At 39.7% G+C, this 23551-nt stretch overlaps 3 gene segments (V, D, J or C); all 3 read right to left on the bottom strand.

Moving 5' to 3' along the window:
* Window positions 1-9565: 9565 nt before the first annotated feature.
* Window positions 9566-10094, bottom strand: LOC114687474. The segment is given in 2 exon segments: window positions 9566-9907; window positions 10049-10094. Coding segments are annotated over 2 exon segments (381 nt in total).
* Window positions 10095-15237: 5143 nt separating this feature from the next.
* Window positions 15238-15940, bottom strand: LOC114687475. The segment is given in 2 exon segments: window positions 15238-15575; window positions 15689-15940. Coding segments are annotated over 2 exon segments (384 nt in total).
* A 6780-nt stretch (window positions 15941-22720) lies between these two features.
* LOC114687476 lies at window positions 22721-23231 on the bottom strand. The segment is given in 2 exon segments: window positions 22721-23067; window positions 23180-23231. Coding segments are annotated over 2 exon segments (396 nt in total).
* Between the last annotated feature and the right edge of the window lie 320 nt (window positions 23232-23551).

Below are 23551 nucleotides of genomic sequence, written 5' to 3' on the forward strand. Positions count from 1 at the left end.
GGATTTGCCTCCATCAGACTGGCCTGTGGGTGTGAATATGGTACATTTTTTAAAAAAGTATAATGATTGACCTGGAAGGACAGCAAGCAAGTCAGTAGCGCTACTTCACGCCCTCTGTTTAGTCCCCTACCTCCAGGATCCTGCCTTAAGTTCCTGCCCTCATTTATTTCATGATGAAGGGTAAATTGTAATTTGAAATGAACCCTTTCCTCCCCTGTCTTTGGTCCTGGTGTTCATCAAAACATTATAAAACAAATTAGAACAATATTGTCACTGCTCCCCCTGTGTGCAGGGACCATAGCACTCTTTCTCATCTACTACCTCACCACACCCAGCAAATCAAAGTCTCAAAGACTTAATAACTGTGGTTGTGAAGGGGGAATGCATATTACTCAACTAAAATAGCTCCTGAGAAGCCGAGGTCTGAGAAAAGAGGATAAAAAGGCTAAAATAAAGTAGAATTAATGTTCAGGCAGGAAGAGAATTGGGAAATGCAGAAATGAACAAAACCAAAATATTGATAAAAATTGACATATTAGCTACAGAAAGAAATAAAACTAAAATGAAGAGAATTCCATATCCCATTTTACTAATCACAGAGGAAAACACATTTATATTGAATAATTGCTTTTAATTTTTAACACTGGTCTATTTAGCTCCATAGTTTGAAGCATGATTTTTGATGAGTTAATGGCTACATGTTTCTCATTCCTCTAGAAATGCATTTAGGAGAAGGTGGAGAAGCCTCATCATCTAGGATGTGTATGATTGCTTTTTAATCAGAAATTCTAAGTACACTGGACCATGGAGGAGTCTACATTCTTCATGTATATGTATATGTATATGTATATGTATATGTATATGTATACACGTGTGTGTATATATATATATATGTATATATATATATAATGTCGTGGCTGATAAACCCTGAATTGATCCCGCTCCAAAATGTTTATGTTGAAGCTAAAACCCTAAGAACCTCAGAATATGACTGTATTCAACGACAGGGCCTTTAAAAAATAATCAAGGCAAAATAAGGTCAGCTCTAATTAAATGAGTATGATGTTCATATAAGAAGTATAGATGAATATCCTCCTAGAAAAGCATGCTTGGACCTAGGGATAAAGGGTCATCTACAAGTCCAGAGGGAAGCCTCAGGAGAAACTAATCCTGTGAACTTCCTGATCTTGGACTTATAGTGTGTAGAAATGTGGAGAAATAAATTTCTGTGGTTGAAGTCTGCCAGTCAGTGATAGTTTTCTATGCCTATCATAGAAAACTATACATTTTAATATCATGCTGTATGAGATCAATTACAAAATCAATTGGCATCATAATCAATCATACATCGAGAAATCTTTAACATTTTCACATTCTATTCCTTAAACCCATTTGATGCATTTGTTTCCTTGTCTTTGTACTGTGTCTGAAAGCCTAATTATCCTCATAATCTTATTCAGATATTGGGAATGGAGGCTGGATGGCTCAGCAGTTAAAAGCACTGGCTGTTTTCCAGAGGACCCACGTTCAGTTCCCAGCATGCACTTGGCATTTCACAAGCATCTGTAACTGTAGTTCTGGGCAATTTGATGCCCTTTGCTGGCCCCCACAGACACCAGGCTGCACACACTGTGGGCAGACATATGTGAATGCAAAACACCCATACACATAGAATAAAAACAAAGATAGAGTACATATTACTTGTATTAGTTACTTTCCTATTGCTGTGATAAAATGTTATCACCAAGACAACTTTGAAAAGAAAGAGTTTATTTGGGGCTTACAGCTTCAGAGGGTTAGAGCTCATGATGGTGAATCAGAGGTGGCAGGCAGCAGGTAGATGAAGCAGCAGCTGAGAGCTTAGATGTTGCTCCACAAGCAGGAGACAGAAAGAGGGCACACCAGGAATGACACCAGCAGTGTTAAAGCTAAGAAGTTCTGCCAGGCATTGGGGCACATGCCTTTAATCCCAACACTAGGAAGGCAGAGGCAGGTGGATCTCTTTGAATTTGAGGCCAGCTTGATCTACATAGCAAGTTCCAGGATAGCCAGGACTACGTAGACAAACCCTCTCTCCAAAAACAAAACAAGCAAATGCTGTGGAGGTTTTTGCATGCTATAAATATGTGTTGCTCTGATTGGTTGATAAATAAGATGCTGATTGGCCAGTAGCCAGGCAGGAAGTATACATGGATTAGCAGACAAAGAGAATTGTAGGAAGGCTGGAAAGCTGAAAGGAGACGCCAGCCTGCCATCCAGGGAGCAGCATGTAATGGCACACAGGTAAAGCTATGGAACATGTGGCAACATACAGATTAATAGAAATGGGCTGAGTTTAAATGTAAGAGCTAGTAAGTGGTAGGTCTGAGCTAATGGCCAAGCAGTTTTAATTAATATAAGCTTCTGAGTGATTATTTTATATATTATTATACATGTTATATTATATTTATTATATTATATTATATCATATTATACTATATTGTTATGTTATGTTATGTTATTATGTATATTTTAATCACTACAGGGTCCATAGGTCTGGGCAGTATCAGAGAAAATTTCAGCTACAAACAAACAATAAAATTATAGAGAGCCAGGTGGTGGTGGCGCATGCCTTTAATCCCAGCACTCGGGAGACAAAGGCAGGCGGATCTCTGTGAGTTTGAGGCCAGCCTGGTCTCCAAAGCGAGTTCCAGGAAAGGCGCAAAGGTACGGAGAAACCCTGTCTCGAAAAACCAAAAAAAAAAAAATTATAGAGAAAATTATATTTTTTTTCAGATAAAATAATGACAATATGGTGAAAGCCCTCTGTAAACCAACACTGAAGCAAGTTCTTCCAAAGCTACAGTTTAGTTCTCTTTGCATACTGTCTTTTAGATTATGGCTTGACACAAAATAGGCACAAATAATTGCATTTGTTTAATGCAAAACTGGTAGTTTTATGGTAACAATATTGGATTTTACTATATGTTTCCTAGTTCGACAAATATTTGGCAACGCAAAAAAATAAATGGCAATTCATAGAAAGATAATGATTAAAAACAAATCACTTTTTAAGGGGAAAAATTTGTACTTGATATTAAAAATATGTGTCTATGTATAAAAAATTTATTTAGAACTATGTAACTATAAAGTCAGGTACAGGAGAACATGACTAAAACCCCAGCTTGTGCAAGATTAGACAGGATAAGTGCCTTCCAAATCTAAGTTCAAGCTTTGCCTGCCCAGCAAAACTTGTCTAGGGAAGAAAAGATGGATAGATAGACAGACAGACAGACAGACAGATAGACAGACAAACAGACAGACAGACAGACAGACAGGTAGATAGATAGATAGATAGATAGATAGATAGATAGATAGATAGATAGATAGATAGATAGATAGATAGATGACAGATAGAGAGATATAGAGAGAAAGACGGAAAGTGTGTTTGAGGAAGACCATATTGAAGTAAATTTGAGCAAAAATTGTAAATTATAAGTATATTCAAGTTGGTGATTTTTAAACAGAAAAGGCTAATTATGAAGAGATCCTCTAAGTACTCATTCTTAGAGCTTGCAGCGACACACAGTATTTAAGTTAATAAAACGTTTGGGTTCATCATGAGTGAACTAGGAAATAACTGTGTTGAGGGAGGTTGTTTTGTTGTTGATTTGTCTTGATAGTTAAGACTGATTTTTTTTTTTAAGGAATTGATCTGCCTGCTTTCTGAAAAAGAAAGTGTCCTCTATCAAGTAGAAATTCAGGAAACCCAACACAGTACTTGAAGCATCTAGGACCAGACAGATAATTGGGCTCCAATGAGACAGTAGGATCAGAGCTGTGAGAAAGGACAGACTCTGGATCAAATTAAAAAGTTGAGCCACTGGATTTTTTTTGTTTTTGTTGTTGTTGTTTAATGCTACTTTCATACACTATACTTTTTCATTGTTCTACTGCTTTATATTATGAACAGGTCTTCTGAAGTATTTGTTATATGCTAAATAATTTCAAATATATATTTCAATAATTGGTATATTGTTCATATAACTGCATGACCATCATCACTGGTCATCACACCCATGTCTCTAACATCTGGACTCCCAAATTCTAGATAGATAGAAAAAAATGATGCATTGTAGACTTGTCTATACTGAACAATGCATGCAAAAATGAGTCCCAAAAATTGTGTGGTGGTGTGTGGCTGGCATCTGAATTAGTCAGGGCTCTCTAGAGAAGCAGAACCTCTATGCCCAGCTTGCCTTTCAATTGATTCCACATCCAGCCAAGTTGACAACCAAGAAGAACCATCACAGCATTGTCACTTATGGTTGAGTTTTAGGGGATATGTTGTTTTATTACGTGTCAGTATGTTGTCATTTTTATTACTGTATAAATCCCCAATGAGCATTTATAATGTCTTTGCATTCATCTAGTGATAGGCATTGGGTTATTCTACTTTTGGGCTATAATTCTGGCTGATTATGGCCAGGAAATTTTTTTTGTAGGTTTCTGTGTGGGCAAATTTTCAATTCTCTTCAGAATACAAATGGGAGTATTTACTATTTACTATTTAGCAGAGCAATTTACATTTCTATGTACAATACATGAAGTCTCTATGTCTATGCCAACAATCACTATTTCACATCCATTTTATATTATCTATCTTATTGATTGAAATTACATTATCCTAAAGACTGATCCTGCTTGCTATCTTTTCTTGTGCTTTTTGCCATGCTTAAAACAGTCACATGTAACCCAGGTTGGCTTAAAATTCATACTCATTCTGACTCACCAACCCAAGTGCTGGAACTAGAAATATGTGCCACCATGAATGGGTTTATACAGGGTCATACATTCAATCACTTGTCCACTTTGAGTTTTTCATCATGCTATCATAGAGTTCAGGAAGGTACAAATTGGAAAGGAAAAAGTCAAAATATCATTATTTGCAGATAATATGATAATATACATAAGTGACCAAAAAGATTCTACCAGGAGATTCCTGAAGTGGATAAAGACCTTCAGTGATGTGGATGAATACAAGTTTAACTAAAAAAAAATGCCCTCCTAATATACAAATGACAAAGTTACTGAGATAGAAATCAGAAAAACAACACATAATACAATAATGACAAACAATATTAAATATCTTGTGGTAACCCTAACCACTTTCAAGTAAGTTAAAGACATACGAAAAAAAACTTCAAGTTTTTAAAGAAAGAAATCAAGGAAGATATCAGAAAATGGACAGATCACCCATGCTTATGGATCAATATAATTAACATAGTAAAAATGGCTATCCTATCAAAAACATTCAACAGATTCAACTCAATCCCCATCAAAATTCCAATACCATTCTTTACAATACTTGAAAGGAAAATACTTAATTTTATATGGAAAAATAAAAACTTCAGGATAGCTAAAACAGTCCTGAACAATGAAGAACTTCAGGAGCTATCACCGTTCCTGATTTCAAGCTGTACTACAGGGCTATAGGAATAAAAAAAAAATACCTTCAAGGTATTGGCATAAAAACAGACATGTTAATCAATGGAATTGAATCAAAGACCCAGACATAAATACACATGACCTAATTTTTTTAATAAAGAAGCCAGAAATACTCAATAAAGCATCTTCAACAATTGGTGCTGTTCTAACTGGATGAATTCACATAGAAGAATACAAATAAATGCGTACTTTTCATACTGCACAAAACACAGGTCCAAGTGCACCAAAGACTTCAACATAAAACCAGAAAAACTGAACATGATAGAAGAGAAAGTATGAAACAGCCTTGAATGTGTCAATACTGAAGACAGTTTCCTAAGCAGAAAATCGATAGCACAGGCTCTAAAATTGACAATTAATAAATGGAACCTCACGAAACAGAAAAGCTTCTGTAAGGCAAAGGACACTGTCAGCAGGACAAAACAGCAGCCTACAGAATGGGAAAATATTTTCACTAACTTCACGCTTGATAGAGGGCTAATATCCAAAATATATAAAGAACTCGAGAAACTATACATCAACAAATCAAACATTCCATTTAAAAAATGGGTACACATCTAAACAGAGAATTCTCATTAGAGGAATCTGAAATGGCTGAGAAACACTAAGAAATGTTCAACATCCCTAGGCATCAGGGAAATGCAGATCAAAACTACTTTGAGATTCCAGAATGGCTAAGATAAAAACCACAAATGGCAGCTCATGCTGATGAGAATATGGAGCAAGGGGAACACTCTTCCATTGATGGTGGAGTGCAAACTTGTGAAGCCACTATGAAAGTCAATATGGTGGTTTCTCAGAAAATTGGGAATCAATCTATCTCCAGATCCAGCTATACCACTCTTGGGCATATACCCAAAAGATGCTCCATCCTATCAGAAGGACACTTGCTCAACTATGTTCACAGCAGCTTTATTCATGAGAGCCAGAAAATGGAAACAATCTTGATGTCCTTCAACTGAGGAATGGATATAGAAAATGTGGTATATTTGCACAATGGGCTGTTACTCAGTTGTTAAATTAAAAATGACATCACTAAATTTGTAGGCAAATGGATGGAACTAGGAAAACAAAAAACAACAACAACAACAAAAACACAGAAAACATCCCGAGAGAGAAGCAACCTAGACCCAGAAAGACAAAGATGGTATGTGCTCTGTGGGAGCTCATTTTCAGGTTTCCTAGTGGCTTTACCTAGCAGGTCTGCATAGAGAAGATGATTGGACCACAGACTAAGTACAGTTGTGTGAGATGGTCTGCACTGGGCTGTGCTCGTGGAGGTCTTTTGCTCCACCCCTTGGCATTTCTATAAATACCCTAGGGCAGAGACACACCGATAGAATAGGTTCCAGGCCCTCTCAAGGCTATCCTGTATTTTCTATCTGTTTCTCCCCCCACTAAATTCTTCTATCGAATATTTCCTGCTGCTCCTACTCAAGAGCACTCTGGGAAAATGTGGGTGTGGTGGGTAGCCCCCCAACAGTGCTTGTTTATAAGTGAATATTAGCAGTTAAGTAAAGGATAATCATTCTACACTCTACAGACCCAGAGAGGCCAAGTAACAAGGGGTACTCGAGAGGGATGATAGGATTTCCCTGGGAAGGGGAAATATAATAGATTTTGTGGGTGGACTGGGGGCAGGCAGGGGTGGGAACAGGAAGGATCAGGTGAAGGAGGAAAGGACACACAGAGATGGGGGGGTACTGAGAGAGACAACTGGAATTGGTGGGCATTTAGAGAGCAATATGGAAACCTAGTGCAGGGAAACTGCCTGTAACCTAGAAGGGTGACCCTAGCAAGGACTCCTAGTAATGGAGGATATGGAGTCCGAACTGCTCTCCTTGTAACCAGGCTGGTCACTCAGTGGTAGAATTGGGACATCAACCCAGCCACAAGACCTTCTACCCACAACCAGTCCAACCTGCAAGATGCTCTAGGGCAATGGTGGCTCAGTTTGTGGGAGTGGCCAACCAATGACTTATCAAATTTGAGGCCCACACCACAGGGAAGAGCCCATGACCATCACTGCCTAGATGGCCAGGATCCAGATGCAGGATAGCTGAGAAACCTAGGGTAGAACCGAACATGACTGACCCTCACCTCCACCCATGCATGCACACACATGCACGGCCTGCCCCCCAAAATGCAATGAAATGATTCTTAGTGGTATTCTGCTATACTCATAGGAACAGTGCCTAGCCCAGTTCTCATCAAAGAGGTTTCCTCCTGCTGCTGATGGGAGTAGATACTAAGACCCACGGCCAAATATTAAGTGGAGCTCGGGGAACCTTGCAGAAGAGGGGGAGGAAGAATTGGAGAAGTCAGAGTGGTCAAGGACACCATGAGAACACAGCCCACAGAATCAACTGCACAGGACTCAGGGGCTCACAGAGACTGAAGCGGCATCCATGGAACCTACATGGTCTGTGCTAGGTCTTCTGCATACATGCTATGATTGTTTAGTTTGGGTTTTTGTTGGAATCCTAATGATGAGAATTGGGTGTCTCTATTTGCCTACTCATGAGCCCCCTTTCCTTCCACTTGGTTGCCTCATTCAGCCTTGATGTGAGGATTTATGCCGAGTGTCATTGTATCTTGTGCCGTGTTCATTTCATAATCACTGCGAGGCCTGCTGTCTTCTGAAGGGAAACTGAGGAGCAGTGGATCTAAGGGAGAGGGGAGGTGGGGGGATGCTGTGGTGGGCAAGTATTGTGTGAGAGAATATATTTTTTAAATAATAAAAAATAAAAAAGTGACATGATTACACATTCTTTTTGGCACTGTCTCAGCAGATACACAATTTGCAAACATTTTCTTCAACTTTGGGATTCTCTGTTCACTTTATCAATGGTGTAGTTTAAAGCATAAACATGTTAGTGCTAAGACTATGGCTCAGTAGAGCCCTTGCTTTGCATTCAAGATGCCTGCGTTTAATTCCTAGCATTGACAAAAGAAAAAATAATTGTTACATTTTGAGTCTGGGATCCCTTTTGGTCTTTTGCAATACACTACAGAAAGAAGGAATCCTTCCTTCCATTAGCAGATAAATACCCATCCATTTGACCCTAGTTTTCTTTTAGGGCTATGAATCTCTTTGGAATAGTTGTCCACTCTATCTAATTCATAGCCTATATTAAGTTTTAAGTCCACCACAATCCAAGTTTCTTTCTCCTAACAATGTCATCTAATTTCCCTGGTACTTAACTCTTCTTAAGTCTTCTTCATTTGACCTGTTAACTGAATTGAGAACACTCATCCCTTCATCTTAACTCACTTTTTCCCCAGGACCAAAGCACCCAAGATTCAGCATCTTTTTTCTCCATGCAGATCACAACCACAGACCTATTGTACTGAAAAAAAAAAACACTAAAAACAAAAGGAAGACGCTACAGAATATGATATATTTTGGGGCAAAAGAATGAAGGAAGCCAAATAAAAATGTCATGAACCTATTTCCTCCAAGATTTCTACTTCTAAATTCAGTCAAATGTAAGAATCTTTAGGAATAACAAGTAAACCATTAGACCTAGAGAGGAAGGATAAATAAACCATCTCTTACTGTACTTTACCAGGAAGATATGGAGCATGTGCAGTCATATAAGCCATGATAATTCCATTAATGGCATGAGTTGGATTCCGGGGATAAGAATTATATGTGATGATGAACACATAGACAAATTTCAGCAAGAGATTTGTATTTAAGAAATCACAAATTCAGACTAGTATGGTGGGTCATGCCTATAACTACAGACCTCTGGGGGTTCAGGCAGGAAGAAAAGAAATTCAAAGCCAACCTCAGCTTCATAAGGAAGGAGTTCAAGGTCAGCCTGAGCTACTAAAAATCCCATCTCACAAAACAAAAACAAAAGGGAAATCATCGTGGTGTGTGACTGCTTTCACTCTTTCTGATCAAACCTAAGTTAAGGCATGCTCACTTCCTGTTCTCCTAATGTGTTCTTAGTGTTAATTTGCATGGTTTACACTGCAACAGTGTCTGCGTGTATGGTGAGTGTTAACAATAGCAGACCTTCCCCTGGTCCCTAAATGAGTAATCTCAGACACACTCAGCATCAGTCCCCTGCTTCTCAGAGTTTGTGCTCAGCTCCCCTTGCAGTTTCCACCACTGTGTCACTCAGAGCACAGTAGTACACAGCCGAGTCTGACTCTTGGACTGAGGCTTTCTGCAAGTGAAAGGAGGTGGATCCTTTATCGTATGTTGCTTCAAACCCTCTGCTGCTTCCCTTCTCGTTGGCCTTTGAGACTCTGAAGAGGAGCCATGGACCTTCTCCGGGATACTGGACATACAAGAACAGGGCTGGGTACTGTTTGGTTTCATAGGAACAGTTCACAGTCAGAGACATCCCTTCAGAGATTGTGACTCGACCTTCCGTCTGTGTCACTGAGTCTCCATTGCTCTCTCCTAAAAAGAGAAATTAATAACAACAATTATTGTGGGCCACCTTGGTGGTGATCTGTATTCTGCCTTGTAGGAAAAATTGTTCTTAAATTTTACATCAATATCATAGAACAAGACAAAAGCTCCACATGTCATTCCACTTACCAAACATTAAGAAGAGTACAATTGCTAGTCCAGGGAAAGAGTTCATTTTCTGAGCCACCCAAGTGTGTAAATCTTAATTTCTTAAGTTAGGAAATGTTCAGGTTATAGGGAAAGGATGAATATGAGCTGAGAATTAAACAGGAAATACGTGTGTGCTAGGTTGATGCACCATCCTTCCACCCCCTGTTTTAGGCAATTTGCTAAGCTCAGAAGGTTGTTGACCTACATTCTCAAAAGTCAGCGATGGAGTGCCACTTTTGGCTCTTTTATTTTGTCTGACACCTGGTAGCTATTGGATGTTGCTTCTGTAATCTGAAGAATAGTCGTGATAGGCTTATTTGCACCTTGTATGTTGTCTTACCTGGGAATGCCATTCCATGCCATTCCTAAATTTCTTATGTAGCCAGTTTTGGCTATGTGGTAATCCTCTGGAAAAATCACACAAGTAAGGAATGCCAACACATGTTTAATCACTACCAGATGACTTTGGAGAAAAGAGACAAATTTTTCCATTTTATTACCCTACACTTGGACAGATGTCATAAACCTAAAAGATAGCTAACAGATACTTTTTCAATTAATAAATGAATGCTGTTTGTATAAAGGAATATCACAACTTGAAATAGCCATTTGTTTCACATTTGAAACATTTATCATAAGAAACTCAACTTATTAAAAATTTTTCAAAGAAAAATGAAAATTTTATTTTACATACACATTATTGAAAATATTATAGGTGTTATTCAGTGATCGAGCACATAGTATGCTATGCATGAGGTTTTGGGGGGTCAGTCTCCAACACCTAAAAAATAATAAGAAGAAACCCTGTGGTTATTTGAATGAGAATGGTTCCTATAGGCTCATATGTTTGAATACTTGTTTCCCAGATGGTAAAACCAGGAAGAATTGGTATGTATGGTTTTGGTTAAGGTTGCAAAAGACTCAAACCATTCCCAGTGTCACTTTCTCTGCCTTGTGGTTGTGTCTCCAGATGTATGCTCTCCGCAACTGCTCCAGTACCATGGACTCCCTGCCATGCTTCCCACCATTGTGGTCATGGACTCTAGACCTCTGAAACTGTAAGCCCCAAATAAACTCTTTCTTCTGTAAGTTACCTGGGCCATGGTGTCTCTTCAGTAATATAAAGTTAACTAAGATAGACCTATATAACTCACATTACTAGATAAATACAGAAATTGAGGAACTTGAATACCTATGGAATTGAGTATAATTCCCCCTGCCCCTGCCATGGGATAGGCCTAGGTGCACCGAGCAGATTCTGCATTGTATGTAGCATCAAATTCATTGTTGTTTTGATACTATATATTTCACAGATTTTTTTTCAATTCTGCTTTCTCTATATCTTTACCTGTCACTATTATTTGCATAACCAATAGAGTTCCATAAAGTTATAGTCATATAGGATCATATCCTCCCATAAAATATAGTCACACAGAGCCATATCCTCCCAGAGTAAGTATTTTTCTAAGGAGACTAAAGATTGAACTAAGTCTCACTCAGGGAATAGGCACAAATGGCATGTCTGTGGATGAGCAGTATGCTCTTAACAATGGAGCCACTCTCTAGCCCCCACAGCTTTTGAAGTGTGTATTCACTGTGGAATGACAGTGATTGATAAATGCTGTCTCTGAAGAGGATACAAGTTCAGTTCCCAACACCTATGCCAAGTGGCTCACAACCTGCTTTAATGGCAAAGCCAGAAAAATCCAATGTTCCTAGTCCCTGAAGGCACCCATAGTCATTAATACACACACACGCACACATACACACACACACATGCACACACAAACACACACACACACACACATTAAAGGTCTCCTTTTCCTAGTGACAACAGCCCCCTTGGAGCAAGATCTACAACCTCTCCATGTGCTGGCATAACCAGAGTGCTTCTTAACTGAACATCACTGCATGAAGTAAGCAAATAAAGACTCTGCATACATCACAAAAGGCTAAGGTTTTCTTTTTGGTTCATAGTGGCTCCTGATTTTCTGAATTTCTTCCCTGTCAATTAGAAAACTCCATGTGTCTGATTACAAAGTGAAATTGCACAATATTTAGGAGGCAGAGAGGAGGCACCAGCCATTATCTTCCGAAGATCATCATTGAACAGGGATGGTGAAAGACATTGGATACTGTGTGGTTTCACCTAGATCTTGTTTTTCTCTATTCCCATCTAAAAACAAACAACTCCACAGTATGTAAACGACTATCATAGCAATACTCCACAGAAGCTAAAGATACCATGTAACCGACACAAAAACAGAAATCAGCATCATGAAATTCATCACAACTCACAGTAACTGTGATGCTGCAACCTTTAAGGACTTGTCATTACCACATTTGTCTCCAATAAAGGATCCTTCCTTTCATCTAGCCATAAATAATTTAATCCTAAGGCTCTTTCTATGTATTTGCCTCCTAGAACCACCTCTGGGTTAAATCTTTTCACTGAGTTATTCTAGTATTCAATCTTGAAAGGGGCATTTGAGTGCAAACAGTTTATTAGAAAATACAGGCGGAAATGAAGTGGGGTGCTAAGGGACCATAAAGGGAGCAAGGACAGAGTGCCTCTTTTACACTGTTGACAGGAATGAAAATTAATAAGAGCATCTTTAAGAGCAATGTGACAACCACAAGTGGTTTTTATTATGTTTATTCATTTGTGTGTGTGTGTGTGTGTGTGTGTGTGTGTGTGTGTGTGCACATAGATAACAGGGCATTTAGGGATCAGAAGTCAGTTTGTGGTAGTCACTTCCCTCCATCCACCATGTAGATTCCAGAGATTAAAGTTGGGTTGTCAGTGTTGGTGACAAACACCTTTACCCTCTCAGCCATCTTGATGGGCCTCATGAGGAAAGTTTTAAAGTGCAAATTCTATAGCAGAGCAAACCTCTGAGTGTGTAAGTCTGTGCTCTGCAATATAAACAGGGAAATAGCTAGAATTATATTCCTAGTAGGGTCTTTGTAATGAAAGCATGGAAATGCTTCCTTGAAGAGAAGGCTAAAAAATCTTTTGTCCTTCATGAAAAAATGTTAACTTTCTTTCTTTCAGAAACCCGGTAAAGATAAAGGTCAATGGCCACACTCCAAACATTGCTATGGTATTATGATTCTGATTCATAAGGTGTATCTGGAACATAAAGGAATTGTGGACACTCAAAAATCATATCTCAGTGATCGTTGTAACTGTGACAGTAAGTATTAGTTCCTGTTTGGGGCATACTCCTTCTAAGTCCGGGTGGCCTGTTGGCCTTGGTCCTTCTTGGCTGAACACTTGACTTGGGAGGAGATGTGACAAAGGCTGACACAGAAAGACTGAGCTGTGCAGAGGGCTCATGTGTGGTGGTGACCTATTGACCTTCGTGAACCAGACTTCTGACTGAGACTTCCATTACTTCTGCTGGTGCTTCCCCACTCAAATGCCTGTCAAAAGTGACATATTGCATATTCCTGAATTGAGATAGTGCACAGCAGTTACACACATTGAAATATATTATCACAAATATTCTTTGTCTCCAAATTATTTTAGTAAAAATTTGAACTCCACAATCATGCATACAATGTTTTATTTTTGACATATATTTTAAAAACACAGAGCTACCCTATATTAACATATACATAAATATTAGAAATGGAAATTTGGGAAACTAAACTCATAAGCTTTGTTTTCAAGGAAGGAAAGGGAGTAACAATTAGGTGAAAGGCAAGAACAATGACAATTTTATTGGTATATGTTTGAAATTTTAATTGTAAATTTACATTTCAGTATAACTATATTAATTTAGAAGAATATACTTAAAGGATGTCATAATTTTTTCAAATAGCAAATACAACTGTCTAAAGCTTTAAGGTTTTTCACTTTCTCACTTGTGCATTTATGTAACATTTGTAACACAGAAGAAGAAATAATACTGCATTGCTCACACATGATCGTGGGCCTCAGTTGTACAAACAGCATTCCTGTGAGGTTTCAGCTGTTCTTAATCCACCCGGTATCAGTGATCTCCAGAAAGGAAATGCATTGCTGAGCTGACAGCCTAGTTCCCAAGATATTTGGTCTCAGATGAGCAGACAATGTGGGAATGAGAGACTGCAGACTTGTCTGTAGCCCCTTGCTACTGCACAAGATTCCTTACCCCAACCCCCTCTATAAACTCCAGATATTCCCCTCCTTCCTTGCAGACCCCCATTTCCCTTGAGAGAGTGTCTGTCCTTCACTGTCTGAAATAGTTTCATCTGTTGAGGTCAGACTATGGTCCCTTTCCTTCCTTCTGTCTCTTTACTCTGTACTCCAAAATCTAATGAAGATCCATAGGCTGAAGTAAGGAGGGCATCCTAGCTCCCTTTTTGGTTGCCATCACAAGACAGCCTGACAGTGATCACTTAGAAGGAACCTAACAATTCCAGGTTACAGTCCACCATAGCATGGGAGTCACAACAGCAGAAGCTAGAGTCAACTTGTCGTATCACATCTGCAATCAGGAACAAAGGGCATAGAAATCTTCCTCCATGCCCCACTCTACTCACTCTCTCCACTTGACTCAGGGCCAAACTCTGGAAAAGGTGCTGGCCATGTTCAGGCTGTGTCTTCCCACAGTGATTATTGTAATCTGCCACAGACCTGCTCACAAGCCAACCTAACCCAGTTGAGTCCTTATTGAGATTCTCTTCATGGTGATTCTGCACTGAGTCTAGGTAACTAAGCTAAGCGTCACATATGGAGAGTGTATCGGAGGCTCTTGAGGCATTGAGTGCAAGCTGTACACTTCCTAACACTGCCCTTCAGTCTGAAGTAGAAAGAAGTCAACACTTCTCCCTCTAGTGCACACTACACAGGTGTCCACTGTGGTCATTGTTTATGTGGAACTGAGCTGTATCTCCAAGTCTCCTGGAGATAATCAGTCATTAGAAAACTTCTGGATGTCTACAAAACAACATTTAAGGATGCAACCATGTCTCAGGCATCATTTTATGCTTTTGGCCCTGCTATGTCACCTTTCGGGGGATCGGTGACCAGATGTCTGTACACCTCAGATAGGGCACCAATGACAGACCAAAGTAATGATTCCAGAGAAGTCCGACTTAGGAAACTGATAAATTTATTTAGGTTACTTACAGGAGCATGGACGATCTAAAGTCAACCAGCTACAGTCCTCCCCAGCATCTCACAGGTTTTTGTTCAGCTCCCCCTGCAGCCTCAGACACTGTGCACTCAGAACACAGAAGTACATAGCCGAATCGCTCAGGTGAACAGAGGCTTTCTTCAGGTGGAAGGAAGATTTACTCTTCTGAAACTCAGCTTCAAAGCCATTCACTCCATGAACCACAGGGTCTCCTGAAAAGTACTTGAGGAGAAGCTGGAGGCCTTGGCCACGGTGCTGCGTGTACCAGAAGAGGTAAAGAGCTCCACCATAGGAATAGTTGCATCTGAGCTCCACCGAGTCTCCTTCGAAGACAGCGACATGGGCATCAGGCTGGGTAACTGACTGTGCTTGGACATCCCCTGGAAAATCAATGATAAATCAGTAAAAGTGATGTAGAAAAATATTCTTACTAAAATTCAAGTGAGAAAAACAGTGAATCATGTGCATCTACAAACAATGCTATTTTACTCACCCAGGAAAAAATGTATCCCCAGGAATGAGATGAGGACTAGAAGCATGGCTGAGCACTGGAAATACCTCTGGTGCCTTTCTGGAAAAGCTTGGCACAAGCAGGAAAGCAGCTGCAGTTCCCAATTCTTGAGGACAAAGGGCACAAAGTTGTCCAGACACCTTCCTTGTTTAGATAAAATTCTAAAACAAACAAACAAAAGGCTGCAGAAGTGGTCCTGGTCCTGGGAACTTCCTGGCCTCTGACTGTCTTCACTCATCAGATGTTCTAAGAACTCTACAAGATGCAGGGAGGGACTGAGTTGAAAGTGGGGATCAACTGCAAGAATGGAGGCGGCTGGTCTGTGCAACGTCGCCCTCTGGCGGCCAGTGCAGGAAAAAGACTCTGAAGTAAATCCTTGTGTTTTCTGTCTACAGCACACCTCGTGTTTCTAAGCTAATCTGTGCTATGTTGAGTCCTAACCTAATGAAAAATAGACCATGCAAAATGGAAGGGCAATTTTATTTTGAAAAAAAAGATCATATGATAAAACTATTAAATTTGGATACCATTACCACTTGAGTATAAAAGCAAAAGCTGCAAGCAGCCCTGCTGCCTGAAACAAAGTCAAAACTCGGAGACTGAATCTTTAACGTGTGTTTTGTTGACTCCTGGAAGGCAGACAAAACTCTGCCTTCCCTGGTATTTCCTCATTAGCATTTTTGTAGAGAGCCAGAACAAAGGAAATCAATTGGAAGTTCAGCGTTATCCTTCTGGCCAGATGCTCTTGGGTCTGAGATATCCTTTCTCTCTCTCTCTCTCTCTCTCTCTCTCTCTCTCTCTCTCTCTCTCTCTCTCTCTCTCTCCCATTTCTTCCTCTCCTCTCTACCTTCACCCCACCCTTTGTTTAACTCAGAACAAAGAAATCATTAGCAGTGTGTTTGCCTACAGATTCTTTCTTACAGAAGACGTCCACACATGCTCTTACAATTCAGATGTGGTGCCCTCTCACTGTGTCCCAGGACAACCATTACCTATGCAGACACATTCAAATCAGACACCCTTGGCTGTATTTTATAAGCCTTTGCTATCAGTGAGCATCCAATCAAGGGAAGTTCTGGTAGGATATAAAGATAGTGACTTTGGTGAAAAGAAAGGGAAAAAAAGGATACATAAAATAGTAGTCTAAAATGTAAACTCTTGCCTTAAATAAATGAAACAAGCTTATCAATTTTAAGGAGAATTATCAAGATTCAGTGACTTCAGATAAGCAGTAATGATAATGCAATATGGAGAAAAGACAGCAAAACCCCAATATCATTTGATCTGGATAGTCCTGGGATGATACAGCATCAAAGAAACAGTAGACTGGAGCATCTGCAGATGAAATTAGGCTGACTAATGAAGGTATTTAAAGCACACACACACACACACACACACACACACACACACACACACACACACCTTGAAAGGTTTAAGATTTAAGAAAAAATAAAAGAATATTTACATGAAACATGGGCTCCTTAGTGGAAGCAGCAATGAAACACAGTCCAGAGAAACAGAAACCATGGGAACAGCTGGACCTAGACACATTAGTATCCAGCAGTTTTAAGTGCGTAGATGTTGAGTAGTCTAATGAGAGTAGAGTTGATGGTGGCCAACAGCATGTCATTCTTCTGAAAGTTTCTTACTTGGGAAATTGCTATATTGCTGTGTTGTATTGGAGCACTGGGAGGTATTGTAAATAGAATACACACCAGAATAAAGAGAATTTAAAAACACTCTACTGTGTAATCGCCCTTAAATGACATATTTTCTCCATCAACACTTGTCTCCACTCCTCATAATATTTCTACAACGCAGCGAGGGACAGAGCAGTAGACACAATTTCACTTAGCAGGAAGAAATGTCCCCCACCTGCATATCAGTGCCAGGCTTTGTTTCCAAAGCACAGGACTAACTCTCCAGCTCTGTGTGTGCATTGTTCATTTCAAGTCCAAACAAACCAGGAAAGCAACAGCTGAAAGAAGAGCCTATCTCCCTGAATCTTTTCTGGCATGACTGCTACACCAGGAATTTTACTTCAATTTGGGGATGGATGCTTCTATGATACTAGGCTTTGTCATAATTTAACACATGAACTCTGCAGGGCAGCAATGGAGCCAGTACAAACATCACGCATATGTGAGCCAGACACAAGATGGCAGTGCTCCAATGAAGCATTTCTTCCCCCTCCAAGGGAAGCATGCTAGAGACTGATCTTCAATCAAGAAAAACAGACTTAGACATTTTCACAATGTAGTGACCCTTGACTGAACACATACTGGATGGTACTGTAAGTCCTATCAAGAACCTGTGGCTGGAAGCTCATAGATCCTACAGATAAACCCATTATTTTGCTAAATGAACACAGTATCAAAATGCATTTTAAGTGTGAATCTCATGAATAAGCAGGAAAGAATATTAAGTAAGGTCACACAATCTCAGCAGCTTAAAAAAATAGCTCTCCCTCATATGTTTATCTTAGCCTGGTATGTATGTGTACATGCGAACAAATGTGCAGACCTCATCAGAGAAGGTTCTTTACGCAATGAAGGACCACTGATGAAGAAACTCAAGATTGGATAAAGTGCAGAGAAGAACTGTCTGTGGAATGCTCAACCATATATGGTACGTCTATAACACACACACACACACACATACACACACACACACACACACACACACACACACACACACACACACACATGAGGTTGGGGGCCTATCTTGAAGGGCTAGAAAGACTATAAAAAATGGTGACTTCTGGAGTATATATGACCAATTCACTCATGAACTCACAGCAACTGTGTTTGCCTGCACAATATCAAGCTGTCATTCCAGCATGGATGCACAATATTAAGCTGTCATCCAGCATAGATGCACAATATCAAGCCAGCATTCCAGCATGGATGTGAGAGTCCATGATTCCCACCACTAGCTAAGGAACTGTTGAGAGTTGATGACTGTGAGGGGAAGGAGAATCTGTTTTCTTGCTGGGAGTCACATTGGTGGGTTTCTCCTGCTCCAGTGCGTAGTCCCACATCCACTTATAAATGGGCATCCGTAATTGGACTTAGCAGTTACTTAAAAGGATATGAATCTGGGAGGGTTACGTGAATATGGGAGTAGGTGGTAGGGATACTCAATTAGATAGTGTCTGAATAGGTGACATATTGCCTCTCCTATGGTAACTTCAAAAAAATACCAATTTCCCAAATAATTAGACCTTTCTTTCCTCCAGTGTTGGGTATAAGACTTTTCTTTGTCCCTCTGTCTACATGGGTTTTCTGATGGAAGCTTCCAGGAAACATAACTGTCACTTTCTACCTCTGTCCGTTTCCAGTTCCGCATTTCTAGTTCTTCATTGAATAAGTTTTCATATCCTGAATAATCCGCATTATTTCATTAAGCCATTTATTTGTGGTTTTTTTTTGATCAATCAGGATTTCATTTCTGTATACTACTCATTATTTAGGGAGTTTTTCAGTAATTCACAAATTCTTTTACCATCTTCATAGTTATTTGTGATTCAAGTTCTCCATTTTCTTCTAACTCACTCTCATTGGGAACCTATAGAACATGTTAGGTTTTTGGAGAAAGGACATATTGTTTTGGATTTTATTATTATTCTCTTTTTCCTATGAGACATTCCATCTAGAGTTAGGCTGTTGATTGTGTCTTTGATATGAGACTTTAGCCCACTGATCCTGAATCCTGAGCTGAAGCTGCAAGGTGATGGATTGGAGGGGTTGAGAGGGGGCAGAGCCACACTAGAGCTGGGTCAGTCTTGCTGAGTGAGACCATGGGGACTGAGACCTTGCAGATATGGTTCCTGGGGGGAAAGATGACAGACTTGTGTGGGGTCTGATTCTCTTATAATGAGTCCAACCCAATGGGCTGGGGCCCTGGTGGAAAAGGTCCTGTGGTATAAGCAGAAGACACACCAGGAACTTGGAATTACAATTGAAAGAGTTAGCATTCCCAAAAGTGGTCTGCTTGACCTCTTCATGAAGGGTTAGAAAATATATTTATTTATGGACATTAATTAGTACTTCTGTTGACACTCATGAACAAATCTGGATGTACTTCAATAGTAAATAATCCTATGAAATTAGTGCTGCACACCCAGATGACTAGTAAATGTGGGAAGAACATTACAGTCACAGCAGAGAGAATGAAGGGAAGATAGGTTTTAACCAGTGCTTTGGCCACTACAGTAACCTTAAACATATGTTTTTAAAATAAAATCTCTTAAGTGAGGTTTCCTGTCATTTAAAGAGACACAATTCCATGGCAACTTTCCTGGTCCTCTCCCTCCTTCAATCTTTCCACTCTCTCTTACTTGCTGCTCCCTGAGCCTTCGATGAAGAAGTTACATTGTAAATGTATCAATTTGGCTGGGCACCTCACTTTTTCTCTGTATCTAAATAAGACCTGAAGTAGAGCACCAACAGACTTGCTAACATGGAAATGGGAAATCTCATGAGACACTACCAATTGTGAAACAACTAGAGAAGCTAAGAAGTGCTGGGAGTGGGAAATAGTCCTCCACAGGAATGAAGCCCCTAATTCGTTACCAAGGCCAAATGACCAGCCCTGAAATTATATACCTATATGTAACACTAAAAAGATTGATCAGATTTTATTAATGTATTTGGGCATGTCTGCAGCATGTTCATGTATGTGAGTGGATGTGTGCATGTGTGTGTGTGTCTGTCTGTCTGTGTTTCAGTGTGTCTGTGTCTGTGTTTGTCTGTTTGTGTAATAATGACAGATAAAAAGAGACCATGATTTTAAGGCAGCAAAGGGACATCCAATAAAGGGGTTTGAGGAAGGAAACAGAAGGGGGAAGTGGTGTGATTATATTTAGTTTTTAAAAGAAAATAAAAAAAATACAACATAAAAAATATCAAATCTCCTATAAAATGTCTCCCAAGGTCTTACTTTAATTCTCTATGACCTTTCTAGCTTGCTTTGGTTTGAAGTAAAATTTACAATGTGTTCATAATTTCCTGACTCTAGAGCTATTTTATATATTTGCACCTCTTTTAATTATACCTGCTTTTACTTTTTGACGTTTCTCCATTGAGATACGTGCATTAGGGCTTGACTCAGCCCTTCTGTTTATAGCTGCTAAGGAGAGGTTAGTTATGTGAGGTAAGTCCAGGACTCTGAATAGATAGATGCAATTATTAGACAGATGTCCATGAGGCCAGGAAAGTTAAATGTAAGTGTGGATGGAAAGTTCTTAGAGCACCTTAGTATACCATGGAACTAAGCAGAGAACAGGGAGGAATAAGGAGAAGAGGGAAAGGACAAAGAAGAATCAAGTGACATTTGCTTGTTTACCTCCTGACTCATGCAGTCAGTAGATAACTCTGAACTGATTACAGTGAACCATTCACAAGTCTATATGCTAAGAATAAAGCTGCTATGAAAAGAAGACCTTGACATCTTAAAATTTTTATTCTAATTGGTGAAATTGACAATGAACACACTGACACACAAATGCACTGCGTAGTTCAATTTTATGAGTCTCAACATCAGAGAGATGAGCAAAGTGCTATAATAGAGTAGGTAGAATAAGGGAGAGTGATGATGGAGCAAGGGGGTATGATAGAGTAAGTGGGAGCTATGGCAGTAGGGGAAGGACTGTGGTAGAGATGGAGGAAGGCTGTGTTACTGGAAAAAAGGAGTTATGATATTTTAAAATGAGAGTTATAATGCAGATAGAGGTGGGATATAATGGAGTATGTGGTGGGCTATGATATCATAGGAAGGGCTGTGATAAAGTAACAGGAGGACTATGATAGAGTAACAAGAGGACCATGATAGAGTAGCATGAGGATTATGATAGAGTAACAGAAGGAATATGATAGAGTAACAGGGGGACTATGATAGAGTAACAGGGCAACTGTGATAGAGTATCAGGAGGACCATGATAGAGTAACAGGAGGATCATGAAGAGTAACAGGAGGATTATGACAGAGTAAGGGGCATGTAACTTTGCATGGGAAGATCAGCAGAATCTGTGGGTTTCCTCACAGAAGTGACACCTGAGCTGAGACTTAAAGATTGTCAAGAGTCTGGTTTACCAAGTTTTGTACAGAGAGTGTTTCCTATTCAGAAAGTCTAGGACCACATCTGAGAGGTTCAGCAAGTCAAAAAGAGACCAGCTTTGCTGTAGCAGAGAGCTGGGACTTTCCCCACAAAAAGCTGATATTGACAGTTCAGGCCTGTACAAATCCTGTTGAACATTGTGTATCACAGCCTGAACTTTGTGTTGCATTCTAGAAAAAAAAAGCATAAAGCCATTTAAACACTTTGGGAGAGTGTAGACAGCATCTGGTTTATGGTGTGTGTATTTTACATGATAGGATATTAAGTTGTATACTTGCCCTCCCCCAAGCACTGAAACTACTTCTCAGGCTCTTTAGAGAGCCAAATGCCCTGTAACCACTCGGAGTTCACAAAAGATCCATCCGTGATTCTCAAACTCTTGTGTTTGGGCATCAGCATGATCTTATTAACAAAAAGGAGAACTTTCTGTGTGCACTGGAAGTCCCCTTCCTCTCTGCGATACTTCCCCCTCCATCTTACTCTTCCTTCTCTACATGAATCCTAGGAATGGGGACACTGGAAACTTCTGTCACTCATCCCTCCTTACTTTCAGAAAATATTATACAGAAGCCCCCTTTCCAAGCATGTCCTCTCCCCTGAAAATATAAAATACAGTGAGCTCTACCAGAGAGCTGTGGAAGAAAATGTAGATGACAGACTTCATCTCCTACAACAAGCAGAGAACTTCCTTCATCACAGGCTTTACTGGGGGATCTCATGCTCTGCAAAGATTCTTTTGTGTCAGATTTTGCTTTAGTCCCAGTCAAGAGTTGAGTGTGGAAGACTCTACTTCTTGTTCTTCTGCTGTGGCTATTCCTATGATTTTTGTGCCTAAAGAAATGGAGAGGTAGACAGGATAGAGAAACCAAGGCAATCTCAGAGGCAGATGCTTAGCAGTCAGGCCCCTGTGCTGAGTTTATGCTCAGCTCCCACAGTGGTTTCTGCCTCTGTGTCACCCAGAGCACAGTAGTACACAGCTGAGTCTGACTCTTTGACCATGGCTTTCTGCAAGTGGAATGAGGTGAATCCTTTATCATATGTAGCTTCAAAACCTTGGCTGCTTCCCTTGTTGTTGGCTGTCGTGACTTTCAAAAGCAGCTCTGGACCTTCTCCGGGGTACTGGACATACCAGAAAAGAGTTGGGTACCCTGTGGCTGAATAAGTGCAGTTTATAAATAGGACATTGTCTTCTGAGAGAGTCACATGACCTTGTTTCTGAGTCACCGAGTCTCCTTGGGTTCTCCCTGGAGGAAGAAGAGGATATCTGTGTCACATTAAGGACAAAGCTCTTAGATGATTAAATATTTTTCTGACATCATAGAAGAAAGAGTGCAAATTCTAAGTCATTTCACTTACCAAGCATGAACAGCAGCATCACAGTCACTAAAGCTGAAGATGTGTTCATCTTTAGTGTCACCAAAGTAATGTTCTTAAGTCTTCACATGAAGAAATGATGAAATGACATTAAATGATGAACCTAGGAAGCTTATAATTCACAAAGATAATGGTCTTGTGTCAAGAAACACTTCCCCCTGGTGGACAGAGACTAAACTATGGTCTTTTGCATACCTCCCAGAAGTCAGAAATGTGCTCTCATTTTGAAATCATTCATAAGGCACATGTCAAATTTTAAGTGCCCCTTATAAATAGAAAGGATATAAGCAATGGTCATTAATATATTCAATATTGGTATTCTTAGGATTCAACCTGACATGAAAATTTTATAGT

This window comes from Peromyscus leucopus, chromosome 9, assembly GCF_004664715.2.
Source record: "Peromyscus leucopus breed LL Stock chromosome 9, UCI_PerLeu_2.1, whole genome shotgun sequence".
NCBI classification, from domain to species: domain Eukaryota; kingdom Metazoa; phylum Chordata; class Mammalia; order Rodentia; family Cricetidae; genus Peromyscus; species Peromyscus leucopus.